Source organism: Apodemus sylvaticus, chromosome 22 (assembly GCF_947179515.1).
Source record: "Apodemus sylvaticus chromosome 22, mApoSyl1.1, whole genome shotgun sequence".
Lineage (NCBI taxonomy): Eukaryota > Metazoa > Chordata > Mammalia > Rodentia > Muridae > Apodemus > Apodemus sylvaticus.
Genome location: NC_067493.1, coordinates 59,099,305 through 59,115,620, shown reverse-complemented (window position 1 = coordinate 59,115,620; position 16,316 = coordinate 59,099,305). Strand labels below are relative to the sequence as shown.

The 16,316-nt window shown below is 35.9% G+C and overlaps 1 protein-coding gene across 2 annotated transcripts; it reads right to left on the bottom strand.

Moving 5' to 3' along the window:
- Positions 1 to 232: 232 nt before the first annotated feature.
- Positions 233 to 13,765, bottom strand: LOC127672969 (vomeronasal type-2 receptor 116-like). 2 transcript variants are annotated; one of them, XM_052168458.1, is made up of 6 exons: positions 13,569 to 13,765; positions 12,364 to 12,655; positions 11,261 to 12,073; positions 9,721 to 9,948; positions 2,955 to 3,078; positions 233 to 1,191 (listed from the first exon to the last, which is right to left on the bottom strand). In XM_052168458.1, exons 1-6 carry the CDS (start codon positions 13,763 to 13,765, stop codon positions 272 to 274), a joined length of 2,574 nt encoding a protein of 857 aa, XP_052024418.1. In that variant the 3' UTR covers positions 233 to 271. The 2 variants fall into 2 exon arrangements, with proteins under 2 accessions (XP_052024418.1, XP_052024420.1); XM_052168460.1 differs by having other exon boundaries at positions 12,406 to 12,655.
- Positions 13,766 to 16,316: the final 2,551 nt, after the last annotated feature.

Sequence of the window (16,316 nt, the reverse complement as noted above, 5' to 3'; positions counted from 1 at the left end):
TTGATAAAAATATTCCTCTCTCCTCTATGATCCTAGAAATACTTCTATAACCCTTAGAACGGGTCAGAATTCTATTATCTCTTTCTGATAAAGAGGAAGATTTGTTTTAGAACATTGTGGAAGATTATAGAATCATTGGGAATATCAGTAGTTATGGTATTGCTAGACAATATCATTAGAGGAAACAGTGAGAGTTATTCCAAAACCAGATAGGTATGGCAATACAATCCAATATTTGCTGACTATGAACCAAGTATACATTTTTCAGAATTTATGAAATGTGAGCACGTGAAGATGATTTCTCCCTGATCATTTCAAGAGAATTTCGATCTGGTCTAAACAATATTGTGTAACATTTGGGAACAAAGATACAACCCAGCATCCCTGCACTGGAGGCCAAAATGGAAAAGATTTCCACAGCCACCATGACCTTGCCTTTGGTGCTATGGTAAACAGGGATGAAAGTGACCCAGACGCTGCAGAACACCAGCATGCTGAATGTTATGGATTTGGCTTCATTAAAGGCACCAGGAAGGTTTCTGGCAAAGAAAGCCAGAGTGAAGCTCCCAAAGGCCAGAGTAGCCAAGTATCCCAGAACACAGTAAAAGGCATTGACTGAACCTTTATGGCAAACAATGATGATGCGGCCATGCTCAGATTCTGAATCAATATCAACAGAAGGAGGAGAAGCTCCCAGCCAGACTGCACATACAATAATTTGGATGAGAGTACAGACAGGAATGATGTAGTTAGATGCCCCTGAAATTAGACAGTACTTCATCATTCTTTGTGAGGCTGTGATTTTGAATGCCAGAACTACAGTAATTGTTTTAGCTAAGACAGTGGAAAGAGAAACAGTGAATACAACTCCAAATGTGATTTGCTGTAGGATGCAGGTGGCTGAGTTTGGATGACCAATGAAGAGCAAGGGACAGAGGAAACAAAAGATGAGTGAGATGAGCAAGATGTAGGTGAGAATTCTGTTATTGGCCTTAACAATGGGAGTGCTGTGGTGCTTCACAATGACCCCAAGAACCACAGTTGTGAATGCAGAGAAGCACAAGGAGATTAAGGAAAGTGCCATGCCCAAGGGTTCTTCATAGTTGAGAAATACAACAGTTTTAGGAATGCAGTAATTCTGTTCTATGTTAGCATATTGGTCCTCTGGACATAGGACACAGTAATCCACATCTAATGGAGAAATGAAGATATTGTTATTGCTGCTTTAGTAATTTTACTGATGGAATATTTCATTTAAGCATATAGAGGAGTATTGCAATATTTGAGTTTGGTTGGTTAGAACACATGGAAAGGCACTGTTACATGAAATAATTTATTCCATTTTTAAATGCTGATCATCATTAGGGAAATGATGGTGACAAATGTTTTTTGTCTATTTTACCGTATTGTTTTGATCATTTATCATGGATGTGTATATTTATGAGTGTGTTTATATATAAAAATAACTGAAGGTATCATTAACTTGAGAATGATTAGGTTTATTTAGGGGAATCATGAGAGTGAGACCTGGAATTTTTACAGATATAATATTGATGATTGTGACTGCAAAAATAATTTAAAATATCATTCCAAGTTTTGTCCTCTTATAACTGTAGTAATACCACATTCCTAGGGCTTTTCATAAAGAGGTAGTAAGCCTATTGCTGAAGGTGAAAAGCTCTGTAATTCCCACCATTTTGTGAGTAGGAAATCTGATTGCCATTGCACTGAATCGTTGAATGAGTGTAATAAGGGATAATTTACTTCCAAGGCTAGAAGTCTTTTACATGGAACAATGCATTTGTGGAGAGCCATTATTATTTGATTTGCTTTAGGGCTTAGGAATTTAGCTTGGTTGTGAGCAAAATATATTGCTTTTTGGAGAATACTTGAGTTTGGTTCACAGTGTCAATGTCATGTGTCTCCAAACAGCCTTTTTGAATTGCTTATGTGTCTGTTTACTGTAGAACTGCATGAATATCACAAGTTAGTTACCTCCTACTATTTGATGGGTTCTGGGGATAAACCTATACCATCATACTCAGTGGGAAAGGATTTAACTGCTAAGATATCTTACTAGCAATAAATGTCCTTTTAGAATATCACTTCAGTTATATAGGTTGACACAAAAAGAACCAGAAAAACTTTATTTTGCCTGCCATTTGTATTTAGTTCATCCTGATTAAATAGATATTAGAGTAACATGAGCTATGCTAGTGTCAATGCCATTTGAAATCTGTGGTTAATTCCTTTCAGAACAAAACAATATTAATGTGTTCTATTGTGGAAATTTTTAAATGGGTACTCTGTATAACAGTAATGAATAGAGGACCCCTCGTATTTTTATATCAATTTTCAAGAGTGATCTCAGTTTTCTAAATTTCAAATAACATCAAACTTTTGAGAAAAGAATGCTCTGTGTTATGCAAAATATCCTGTAAAGAAAGAAAATATTCATTTGAGTATCTTATAATTTTACAAGTTTTAATTGTCCTCTTCATTCATCTTAGAGAGGACTTGGATTTGTTTACCCATAATCACACAGTGTATTTTGTCTTCCATGTGCTTCTGTAGATGCAAGGTAAGCATAGTCTTAGGTAAAACCATATGCATCAAGGCAAAATAAATAAATCTTTAAAGATTCATGATCTACATATATTTTATAGAACATTAAATACTAGAAACAATCTTGTGTAGAGTACATTTAAGTTCTCTTATCAAAACTAATTATTTGAGAGTATGCCATCTTTTAAATTTTCAAGGAGTCAAAGATAGGACAATTTCTACTTTTTTTCTTAATAAGGACATTTAAATCATTGTATTCCTATAATGGCTAACTTAGGACAGAGATATATTTTATTTTTTAAACTTTCATTTTAAACTACTTCAGCATTCCAGTATGGGAGCAAGATGATAATCCATTTGAAGAACTCATTCCAGTAGGAAATACTTACTTGTCTCATTAGAAATTTCATTTTCTGGGCAGGGTTTGCAATGAAAACAACATGCTGCCATTCCATCCATGCTGAATTTTCTAAATCCAGGACCACAATTAGCACTGCACACAGAAGTTGGCATCTAATGAAAAGTAGACATATGCTGCTAACAGTTTTACTTATCCCTTCCATAATTATATTAGCATGTGTAATTTTATATATACAAACAAAGTTAGCAGATTTTACCTACTGCATTGTATGATGACAGACATCAATATATGAAAAAAATTGAAGAAAGTTGAATTGTTTCCTAACTCCTTGAAATTCAAGAAGAAAATCTTCTAGCATCATGTGTGAAAACACTACCAAAGTTTCAAGGTGGTTCTTCTAGTTAATTCTTGTCAATTGTGTAAAGGCACCAAGAATCATAATTGAGAAATTATTTCCATCAGATTAGCCTGTCATCATATATGTGAGGATTATACTAAATTGTTAATTGAGGTAGGAGTGCTGAGCCTATTGGGAGCAGTGTTGTCAGTACAGACCATGCAGAACAAGCCAGTAAGCAGAATTTCTTGACTATGTTTCAGTTGTATTATCCAGGTTCATGCCTTTTCTTCCCTTGAGTGTAACCCATGAGTCAAATTGACCTTTTCCTCCTCAATTTGCTTATAGTTACTGTTTAATAGCAACAACATTGTAACAAATTAGGAGTAAAGCCCATACAAAACAGGGGAAATAATGCCTCAAATATAAGATAACCAAAATAACCTCAACAACATTAGGACAGCAAAACTTAGCAAACTAAGAGGAAGCATATACACAGCAGCCTATGACCAGTCCTATTGCATTTGCAGTTAGCAGGTGCTGAGTTGCTGTGAGTAGGAAGATGGAGTCTCTCCTGAGGTAAAAAGACTACGGAGCCTGCAAATGGTGTGAAAACCTGAGGATGATTTAGATTGCTTAAAGTTAATTCAAGTATTTCTGAAATTAAGAAAATGTTGGCTTTACAATGAATCTCGTAATGAGTATCTATATACTGCATTGGAATTTTTCTAATACCTGCATGCAGAATTTGCATCCTTTGTTTTTGTTAGGTTTTGATTGCTATCACAGACTCTATTATCCACAGATTCATCTCATGTTCTCCAGAAATATGGGTAACCATAACTCTTCCTTTTTTTGTTTTGTTGAAAACAGGTATTCCTTTGCAGTAAATCTCAACTTCCTTTATAGATCAGGGCACAAGAATTTCCATCTTTTACTGTACTTATTTTTTATTATTCATTTTCACATTAACTAAGATTTTAAAGACTATTTTTAGGACTAGTTCTAACCATGCATATCCTTGTCCATATTCGACTCATTTCATTTAAGGCAAAGTATCCACTTCAGCCTGGGTTTGAATAGAGTAAATGCAAAAGTCTGACTGACCACAAATGAAGAGAGATACTCCTGACTCATAATTCAAAAGATGTAGATTAAAGACATGTGCCACAGGGGCTGGAGAGATGGCTCAGTGGTTAAGAGCATTGACTGCTCTTCTGAAGGTCCTGAGTTCAAATCCTAGCAACTACATGGCGACTTACAACCATCTGTAACAAGATCTGACGTGCCACTACAAAATCTTGGTCTCGTTTCTGATTATAATGAGATTCTTTGATTCTCCTGTCCATTTAGTATAGTATCATCAAGAGGTTTGGAATAGAAATCTTCAGTATTGCAACATATATTCTCCTAGATTGTCAGATTTTTGTTTATTTATTTTAATTCTGAAATAATGGTAGACTCTGTTAAGAGCACTTTCTGCTTGTTTTTGTATAAAATATAGTTCTATCATTTAATGTAATTATGTAATGTTTTACATACAACTGATATTCATACGATGAACTATACTTGCATTCATGGAATGAAGTCCTTGTGTACAGGGACTGATATTTAGTTGTATTGTTGACATCTGTTGGTAGATGTTTAGTTAAGAATTATTTTAGGCATGTCTGTAATGATCAATGAATTAGAAATCAGATTACATTTCTTCTGTTCTACTTCATTATGTTGCCCCTCTCCCATTTTTACAGATGTGCTCTGGTCATGTATATAATGGAGATTTTATACCCCCCCCGGGGGGCTAAAAATGGTTGCCCATTCTTTTTGTTATTATTCATTTTATTTGCTTAAATTTTAAATATTATTCCCTGTCCTAGTCTACCCTCCATGAACCCTGCTCCACATCCCCTTCCCCTTTCTCTCTAAGATAGTACTCCTCCATCTACCCTCCCACTACTGCCTCTAAGATAGTACTCCTCCATCTACCCTCCCACTACTGCCTACCCTTCTAGGACCTCCCTTCTCTGGGGTATCAAGTCTTCCCCCAATGGCCATACTGATGTGAATATCCTGTGCTGTTATCTTTAGCCATGGTGCTGGTGAGGTCATTACTAGTACTAAGGTCCATGTCTTGGCCTGTAGGCATATGACACCAGAGTATTTGCTAGTATCTGTGGTTTGTATTCTTAACAATGCCTCTATAGATATATGTCTTCTTGCTGTCACAATGTGCATGTGTATGCCAGAGATCCTGAAGCCAATGCAATCTTTATTGATGTCCATGACCTGTGATACTGCTTAAGGTCAGGAGGATACCCTAAGGCTGGGTTGTTACTTTAAGTCATGTTGTGCTCCATGTGTTCTACTGTCACATGGAGCCATACTGATCTGAGTGAACTTTACTGTCCCAAGAGACAAGGGGGATGTCAGGATGACTGGTCCAGCTTGAGAGACATCCCATGAGGGAAAGCTTACCACTGATGCTGACAAAAATATTCGGTTATATTTGAAGGCAAGAGCCTAACATATCCATGATGAGAGAGGCATCACCCCGGAATTGAAGAAAGCAGATGAGGAGATCAACACCAAAACAATAGGTTGAGCTTGGGGAATCCTGAACAAGAGGGGAAAAGGGGAAAGAAGGATTGTGGGAACAAGAGAGGTCCAGGAAACCACAGGAAAACATACATAATCAACTAATCTGCTGTAAGAGCTCACAGAGACTGAACCTACTTCCACAAATAATGCATAGGACTGAACTAGGCACTCTAAACATTTTTAACCATTGTGCAGGTTGGTCTTTAGGTAGATTTTCTAAGAGCAGTACCAGGGTCTGTTTCTTACTTTGTTGCCTTTCTTTGAGATACTTTACCCCTACTGGGCTGCTTCCCTGTCCCCAGTAAGAGAACATGCCTAACTGTGGTACAACATGGTATGCCAAAGCATGCTGCTATGGGGTGGGCGCTCCCCTTTTCTGAAGAATGAAGGAGTAGTGGGTGTGAGGGAGGGGAAGGATAGGAGAAGGAATAGGAGTAGAAGAGGGTGTGTAAATGGATATCAATATGTAAAGTTAAAGAATGAATGAATGAGCAAGATACATTTAAAAATGGTTGAAGCTCTTGGAACCTGCTCTTGACAAGAGAGAGACTTTCTATGACTGGAGGTTCTCTCCTGCAGCTTTCATATCTGTTCCTTGTTCCACAATAAATTTTAAGTAAAATTTGTCAAGGACTATTTCATTTCAAAAGCTCAGTATTTGCTATTTCAAAGTTGCTATTTATATCCTTCTACTAGTCAGATGTCTACTTTTCCCACATTATTTTGGATATGTACAGCTGCAATATAATGGATACCTAGTTGATACCTAGAATGGCTTTTTCTTTGTCTTGTTCTCATTGGTTTTAAATTTGATCTTTTAATCATACTTCCTTATTCACCTATGAGTTTATTTTTCTAGTTATTCTATCTTTGTCATAGTCTGAATTTTATACCTTTTTTTTTTTTCAGAATAAAGGGAAGTGTTTTATTCTCAAGTGTCTAAGGATTTAGACAAGGGTATTTTGTTTAAAAAGGGAAGACTGACTGAGGAGGAGGTCAGAGTGTGGGACCAGGCTATTCTAGGTCTCTGTCAGCCGGAGACCGACTCTGCCTGGGCCAGAGGGATGGCTGTTGACAGAGGACTTGGGAAAAGGTGGGAAAGTGGGAGACTCATCCAGGCTCCCACTTAACACTAGAGGGCAGCAGACAAAGACAAGACAGTCAGTCAGTCAGACAAGACACACACACAGAGAGAAAATAAAAAATAAAAATAAAACCATGAGGCCCAGTCTTGGGCCTGTGCTGGTCCTGGGACAAGCCATGTGATCTAAATCCATGAAAGGTTACCCACGCTGTGGCTAGCCTCAGAACGGTAAGGGTGTGGCTGGGCTTGCTACTCTATCTGTACTTCATTCTACCTCAGCACCGGAGATAAGGAGAGAGGGTGCCCTGTCCCAGGTTGAAAAGATGACTTCTATTACAATTTAAATGTGTGGCATTGTGTGAATAGGACTAAGACGAGTCAATAGGATAGTTAAGAGCCACAGTGTTACCTAAGCCTATGGTTGCATCAGCTACATCCAGCAAGGTTTTTCAACTTTAGTGCTGGGTTTTGTGGTTGTAAATTGTTTTGTTTTGTTATATTGTTCTCTTGTACATATGAATTGCATGCATCACCAACCAAAAGGAAACATATCCCACTCTGTCCCAGCCATTTCAGGACAATGGGATAGACACCTAGCCCAGACCAGGCCACGAGTTGGGTTGGAGGTGGCCAGCTCTAGATGAGTTAAGCGATGCTCATGGGCATAATGGGAATAAGTCACTTCACATACCAATCTCCTGGCCTCCCCTGCATTCAAGCCAGTCCTTCTTGTCCCCAATGCGCATACTTGGTTTTCCACATCTGCTTCCTTCACTCTTAATCTCTGACTTCTCAGAACCCTTCCTGCCCCTTGGCATTACTCCTGTCACTGATTGCCAACAGTTCCTTCCCTGATACCTGGACTCTCTACTTCACCCCAGTACACATTCTCTGAAGGCCATTTGTGAGACTTTTCTCTGAGATATTTATTTGGTGTATTCTGTTTTTCCTTTATATATAATAGTTTGAAATTCTTTCATTGATTTATAATTTACTGGAATCCCTTTGTCATTTTTGCATTCAGTGTCTCAGTGATTAAAGATTTAACAGTTTCATTGTATTCCATCAGAGGTGATTATTGCCTTCTTTGATTTTTTTTTTTACCAATCTTATAATCATTCTCTGATTCCTGTTTAGTCTATCATTGAACATACTTTCACTTAAATCTATGATTCCAATGTTTGGATTATTTCCTTGATGTCTTCACAGTTTTATTTATTAAATTCCACACTGAGATTATAATATATATGAGTCAAACACAGTTTGCATTTTTAAAAATCTACATTCTTCCAGGGAATGTGTTTATAAGGCTCATGTGAGGTCTGGTTAGAACACATGTGAGATTTCAATGCTATCCTCTCAATGGTACTCAGTTCTATAACTTCATTTTTAGTTCTTATGTTCTTTTCCCTAAGAATAGCATTCTTAATCACATTGAGAAAGAACAGTAACTTTAAATTTCATACTAGCAGAGCAACATGAGATATTACTTCAAATGAAACTGGGCAGTTTTAGTATGATACATTAAAACTAATCACATCAGAATTCATACCTATGTTATACCTAGCATGCATATGAGATATTTAATTTTCAAATTTCCTCAAAAGCAAATTTTTATTACTACAAATTTGTCCTCATATAGAGAATGCAACTTGCACAAACTTCTTTATTTGAATGAGTTATGCAAGAATGAATGGGGCCAGACAAGTTTCCTTTAGAGAGCATTATCTTTTAAAAAATTATGATTCAGGGCTGGAGACATAGCTAAATTCTCAAGAACAATTGTTACTCAGGAGGAGGACCCACGTTTAATTTCCAGCACCCGCTGAGTGGCATGAAGCTATTGCAAATGCTTTGAGGTTCAAAGAACTTTTCAGCTATCCATATGTATACTACACATGCAGGAATTGCACAGATATACATGCAGACAAAACACCCATTCCAACAGAAAAAGAAACAGAAAAAAGGCAAGGTATAGTTCATAAGGTATCTAAATTTGTCATAAAATGTTAATTTATAGTTAGCTAGAGGTATAGGAAAATTAGGACTAGTTGTTAAACAGGCTTAAAAATTACATAATAAAAATTGGTAGCCGGGCGGTGGTGGCACACGCCTGTAATCCCAGCACTCTGGGAGGCGGAGGCAGGCAGATTTCTGAGTTTGAGGCCAGCCTGGTCTACAGAGTGAGTTCCAGGACAGCCAGGGCTACACAGAGAAACCCTGTCTCGACAAAAAAAACCAAATCCAAAAAACAAAAACAAAAAAAAAAAAATTGGTGACTTGGTTATGATGAATTTACTCTGTCTTTACAAAGAACCAGAGTCTTTAAACACACTTTGAAAGGGTTTATCATAAGATTGGACCTCACTCAATAATAGAAATAATGATGAATTTACTCTGTCTTTACAAAGAACCAGAGTCTTTAAACACACTTTGAAAGGGTTTATCATAAGATTGGACCTCACTCAATAATAGAAATATTTGGACTAATAGACTATGGCTCACTATACTGGAAATAATAAAAAACTGTTTTCTAAAACAGTTAATTTAGTATTAAAGGGATGATACAGGTGATTATATGATACAAATATTCATTTTGGGAATCCTCAATGAATTACTAAAAAGTTACATAAAACACAAAAAAATAAACATAGTATAGGATGCTACAAATTAGTCTCACACCTGGCAATCAATTTCAATTCACTAGTTTCAAGGAATGTTGGATGCACACACTTGACAGTGTAATTTAAATTAGTACAATTAGGCTGAACCCACCTGTGTACTTCCTTTTGCCCACTCTATCACATCTTCAGATAAATGTACCTGTTGACCATTTGGAAAATAGGGACTAAACATTCCTATTTTAACTTTAAGTTCAAGGCCCTGTGGGAAATTCCAAATGTAGAAAATATCATACTCTTCTTGCAATTTGTCTCTTCGGTTCATATTCACTCTGTCCCCAACAGGGTTAGTGAAGTGGGTATTTCTCAGAGAGGAATACAGCTGAAAGACAGGCAGCATAATATAGAGTATAGTCTCTTCCTTAAAGTAAGAAAATATGTTCTTATATCATCTTAAAGGTAACTTTATTGGTAATATGCAGGTGAAAATTTCAGTTAAAATCAAGTGATATTCAAAATTATAATGTTGCTGTTATTTTAGTTCTCTAAAAGATTACCGATCAAGCACAAACAAACATGTAGACAGCAAAGTATTTGCAACATGAATCATACAGACACACAAAAAAAATATTTGCATCCATATAGAGATACACACAGAGCATAAACACACAATTATTTACACAAACATACATATGCATGTCCAAACACACACATAAAATCAGATACACATAGAGGCATAATATGCATCAAAAATATTAAACAGACACAGATACACACAAAAACATACTCAGTCACACATACAAAAAACACATGCACTGAGGAATATTCATAGGTTCACATAGACATGTACTGACACCCACACAGAGTGACACTGACACACAGAAAAATTTATGATCTCATACATAGACAGAGAAAAAATGAAAAAACATACACAAAACACACAAAACACAGGCACATGCAGACACATGTATTGATAATTATACATTATAATATATATTTTGACAAAATGTACCATGCAGAAATAAATTAAAACAGACAAATTTATGTTAACTGCCATAGACAGATAGATAGGCAGATTGGCAAAAAGTGTCTATAAATAACCCATCTCTCTCTCTCTCTCATTGAATCTATATCTAATCTATATCGATCATCTATATCTAGTTATAGACACAGATATAGATATACACACAGATATGCAGAAACAAAAACATACAAATATGCAGTGAGAAATATACATTCATACACATGAACACACATGAATGTGATGAACTGAATTCTAACATGATTTTCTGTGTTAATACTCTCAGAGTACCAAGTGATACCACTAGCCTAGAGTGGGAATAGCGTGAGCTTGAATATCTAGTTAAAACAATGTCCTATAATCATTACACTGTGCTTGAGAATTAATGAACAATGACAGATCATTGAGTGGACTCATGAGGACGGGCTCAGTACTTCTGTGTTAGAAATGTATGATGATATTTAGGTAATTTGTAACAAAATTGAAGGGCTACATGGACAGATTATTCCTTCTACTCTATAGAGTTCTATACTAATATCAAGATTTACTTGCTCAATAAAAATTCTTTGTATTTTGGAAAATATTTTCTAGCTCCCTTGGTTTGGGCATCTTATAGTCTCTTAAAACTCTAACATTGATAACACTAAACATCATCTAATAGTAGAAACATTACCTTCTTGCAGCTATAATTGTGTTCTTTCCTATTGCCCTTGGGCAGATTATCAAACTTTTGAAAAGTCTTCTCATGGAGTGCATGGGCAAAAGAATACACAGCATTGTATATGTCATAACTCCTTTCAATAAAGGCCATGTCCAAAGTATGTACCATTAACCATTCCAATGAGTGATTGGATGAACAGTTCTTCAGGGTCTTACATTTAGAGGCTGAGGTTTCACAGTTAAAGTGCATCCATTCCAGCTTTATCAGATCCTCATCTGAGTATTTGAAAGAGTTCAATGTTTGGACAAAAATTTTAAAACCAGAAATCTCACTATGGTGGTGTCCAAAAGCAAAGGTCCCATATTCGTTACCAGACGTAAAGTCTTTCTTATTAGGACTGACATCCCACTGTGAGGTGGTGACCCATATTCTTTGTATACCTAGAGACTCCCACATTCTAAAGCTCACAGCTAAAGTGCTGTCTGTGTCACCATAAATGACAACAACATTTGTGGATGATGTCATGATTTGGTTGTAATACACTTCAGCTCTTGACATGTATAAATTCATGTTGACTGGAATCATGTTGACAAAGGCAAAGCAGACTGTATTTTTTTCCATCTCTTTTCTCAAATAGGAGAGAAATTGGATACCTTGATCATTGTCTGAGATGGCCAACCCCACCCAGTTCCAATTGAAATGAATAATGAAGGATACCAGGGCAAGTCCTAGAGATGTATGGTCAGAGGCCATCTGATATAGATGGGGAAATTTTTCATGATCACTCAAGATAGGATGAAAGGGTCCAGAAGTAAGATGAAGGAACTAGAACACAGGAAGCATGAGGTATAATGAATTCTTAGGACTTGTAAACTCATTTTCTGCACAGTTCTAGAAATCTTAGCTAAGTATTCTTTTCTCCCTCATCTATACTTCATAAGAGGAAATGTGGAAGCCCCATCAAGTCTGTGAATTACTTAAACTACTTAGATTTGCCCTGGCATAGTAAGGTCATGCTGGCACCAACAGATTTCATGATTGAATTCCCACCCTGCCTCAATACACACACACACACACACACACACACACACACACACACACACACGAAAACTCACCTGCTCAAAAACGAAGTTGTTTAGGATTGTATGAAGTTTCACAGTTTTTGTCCAATTCAGTATTGTAAGTGCCATTGCACACTTGGTGAATTCTTTACAGACAAAATTAGGGAGAATATCATGGCGTTGTAAACCCGAATGAAGGACACTGTTAAATGCAGATTCTGAATAACAATTGTATTCTGAGAATTGAAATAATAGAGACATATTTGGCAAAAGATCAGGATTCCTGTTGATTTCATCTATGGAAAAAGCCAAAGCCAAAGCATACTTGCGGTTTTCAGTATGTGTTCTGTAAAAAGTTACAAGGTTTGTAATTGATAGTAATCTACAGATATAATTTGCAATCAATAAAAGGACAATCCTGTGCTGGATTGCATTGTGCCTACCCCAGAAAGATTGAAATTATCTGTATAATGTGGTTGAGATGACAAAAGAAGCTGAAAGTTCATTATACCTTGAAATGTTCATGAAAGGTTGTCTCTCATAAATGATATGTTATCAGTTTTAGTAAAAACATCAGTTTTCATAGGACACAAACATATCCCTTGGACTCTGTACATTGCTTCCTTATTCTAAAGAGAGAGTAAAAACTGGACTTTGTACATAATTAAAGCCAGTGAATTTGTATAGATAAAAATAAAAATTTCACAGTGGACAGATATTGTAGCTCAATTTTTGATGTGGCATTAGTACATAAATGGGGAATACACAGAGGAATTTTAAGAAATTAACTGAATGTCTTTATAAAAGCCCTGCACATCTAAGTGTGTCTATAATATTAGTGGACCCAGCACATGCACTAGAAACTACACTGTGATGGAAGGACTATCCGCAGACTCTCTGGCCCTTTGACTAAGCACCTAGGATAAAGTCATAGAAAATTTATAGATATTCTTTTGATTAGATACCATTGGCTACACTGAAATGGAAACTGTCTAGGAGAGGTATTTTTGTGGCAGATAATGGTCCAGATTTGTTTTATTGCTAAGTTTTTATCCCTGTAAGTGTGAGGCTGATGGAAAAAATACTGTGTCAATTTAAAGTGGTAATATAGCATTAAGTCTCTAATAATATTTGGAGTTCTTTCCTGTTTTGCAGGCTGAAGACACAGTAAAAAGACTCAGATTTGCTTTCCTCCTCATCCTCAGTAGTCTTGGGAACCATTCATGATGACTTTACATGGAAAACACAAAAGCACTTACTGTATATCCATAATATGACTGAAATACTCTCTCTCCACATGCCGTTGTACTGCGTGAATCATGAAGACACATTCTCCTTTCAGGTGTCTATCCTTGTCTTCATTTTGCTTCATTCTCCAAAAGCACCTGGGATAAATAAAATCAGCCACAAGAAGTGGAATATTCAGAAGCAAGAAGAGTAAAATCAAGATGAACATATTTTTCCTGTTCTGAGTCTGGGCAGTATTGATTTGAAATGCCAAACAGATGAGTCAATCAAATAAGTACCAGTATATCTCCATGTACTATTATCACTGTGTCCCAGGGAGATGCTACACCTGCCTTCTTTTTTCTTTTTCTGCATGTGTTTCCTCACCCCTGGAGGAATCATTGATTCTCTTTCCTGAGGAGCTTCACCTGATGTCCACTGTGTATGTGATAACTTTGTTTGATAAATACAGATGAGGATGATGTAGCTTGATGATTGACATCACACATGTTTATGGAAACTAAGGTCCCTGGAAAGACTCCACTTTGTGAAAATTTGGTCCCAGGACTGCCTCATAATATGTTTATGTGAACACCTTAAATAATAACAATGTATTTTGTTAGTTGATGCACCGTGAGACATGCATTAATGGTTCAGGAAGGACTCACAAAATCTGAGGCATTGTGTCACAAATGCCCAGAGAGGGAAAATCAGCCTCATATTTAGAGAATTTCATATCCACTGAGAATACAGTATGGACAAAATCTGCACTAATATTGTCTTGAAAATTAAAAATTATGTCCAATCTAGAAATGTTCTGAATCCTGCTGTATCCAAAAGTATCCAGATCATCACAGAATCGCATTTCCCTTACATTTTTATTTTTATTAAACTAATTATCTTAGTTTTAAATACATTTGGAATATTCTACTGTATAGTTAGAATTCTATTTTTTCCAATATATAGCATGAAAGTTGATATAAATTGGTTTAATTTTAAATATTTTATTTATTTACAGTGCAGTCATTGATCTGCTTGCAGTCCTCTTGCTTTTTAAATATTCATCAAGTTTTAGAGAATGCTTGATCTGTGTGCACATTTCAAAACTTTGAAAGACCTAGCACTCATATTCCCAATGAATATTAATAAGAAACTAAGCTGAATATTTGAGTTCTAAAGTATGATCTTCAAATGTGACCCTCAATTCTCACAGATCAATACCTTGTTTAGACCTTTTTTTTCCTAGTTCATGTTCGATTTTCTACATTGATTTTGCTAACTTTACATTACAGTAGTTGCTGTGAGGCATTCTTACAATTAGTATCTTAGGAGCAAATGGTAAGTGGTAGGTGAACTTGTGTTTAATGAGTAAAATATTTGTATATAATTTTCCTTGTTATCTCTTCTTGATAATATTTTAGAACCTGCACAGCCAGTGGTAGAGTTTATTGATAATTGTGATATGGTGAATCTCTGTGGATATGGAATGCAGGTAAGGCAGCATGAATATAGGCAATTCTTGTTGTGTATTGTGGTATGTCATATCTAGCATTTAAGATGAGGCAGATAGGGTTTGTTTCTTTTCTAAATTTTGTTGAAATGTTGAAACATCAACAATTTCCATGTGCATGTTCTAGAACCTCTGTCCTCTGAGGCTAAAATACGCATACAGAGAGATATGAGATGAAGAACTTTTTTTCCATCAGAGAGCAAAGTAGTCTCCAAACTGGCTTCACATGCTACCCTATCCCTATATCCTTTCAATTCTCAAAAATACCTCTCCTACTTACTCCATGTATAAATGTGTGCATGCACACACACACATATAATGTATGTGTATTATATATTGACTTTCATATATGGAACATGCTTTGCCTTTTGTGATAAAGCCTACCTGATAATATTATTTGACACTTTGAATTGTTTTTGGATTCACTTTGTAATAATTTTATTGTGTTTTTGTATCAAGGTTCATAAGAAATAGCCTATAAATCCTGGGTCTAGAGAATGGCTCAGAGGTTAAGAGCACTGATTGCTCTTCCAGAGGTCATTGGTTCAAATCCCAGCAACCATATGGTGGCTTACCACCATCTGTAATAGAATCTGATGCCCTCTTCTGGTATGTCTGAAGACAGTGACAATGAGCTCATATACATAAAATAAATAAATACCTTTAAAAAAAAGAAATATCCTATAAATCTCCTTCTTGGTTAGTCCATTGTGTGGTTTGTAATTATAGTAAGTGTAACTTCATAATCTGAATTGAGCAATATCTCTCCTGTTTCTCTTGCTTGGGATAATATCAGATTAATGGCATTATATCTTGAATTGTCTCAAAAGAATTCTGTCATAAAACTATTTAGATCTCACTTTTTGGGGGAGGAGTTGGGAAAATTTTAGTGAATTCTTATATTTCACTGTTGGCTAGAGTTTTGTGTAAATTGTTATACTCACTTTCTTTAACTCTAGAAAGTGGTAGGTATTGAGGAAAATACCCATATATTTCAGATTTTATATTTTTGGGACAATAAAGTTTTAAAGTAAGTCTTTATGATTATCTAGATTTTTCTCTGCTTCTATTATTAAGCCCCCCTCTTAATTTCTCTCCACTTTTCATTGATTTGGAATACTTCTTGATCATGTGGATATTTTTCTTTAATTGACACTCTTTGTATTAATCACTTTGTTTTTATTTTAATGATTTAATCCTACAATTAGATTATGACTTTCTGTCTACTCCTCCTTGGTGTGATTATTTATTATTCTAGAGGCTTACTGTG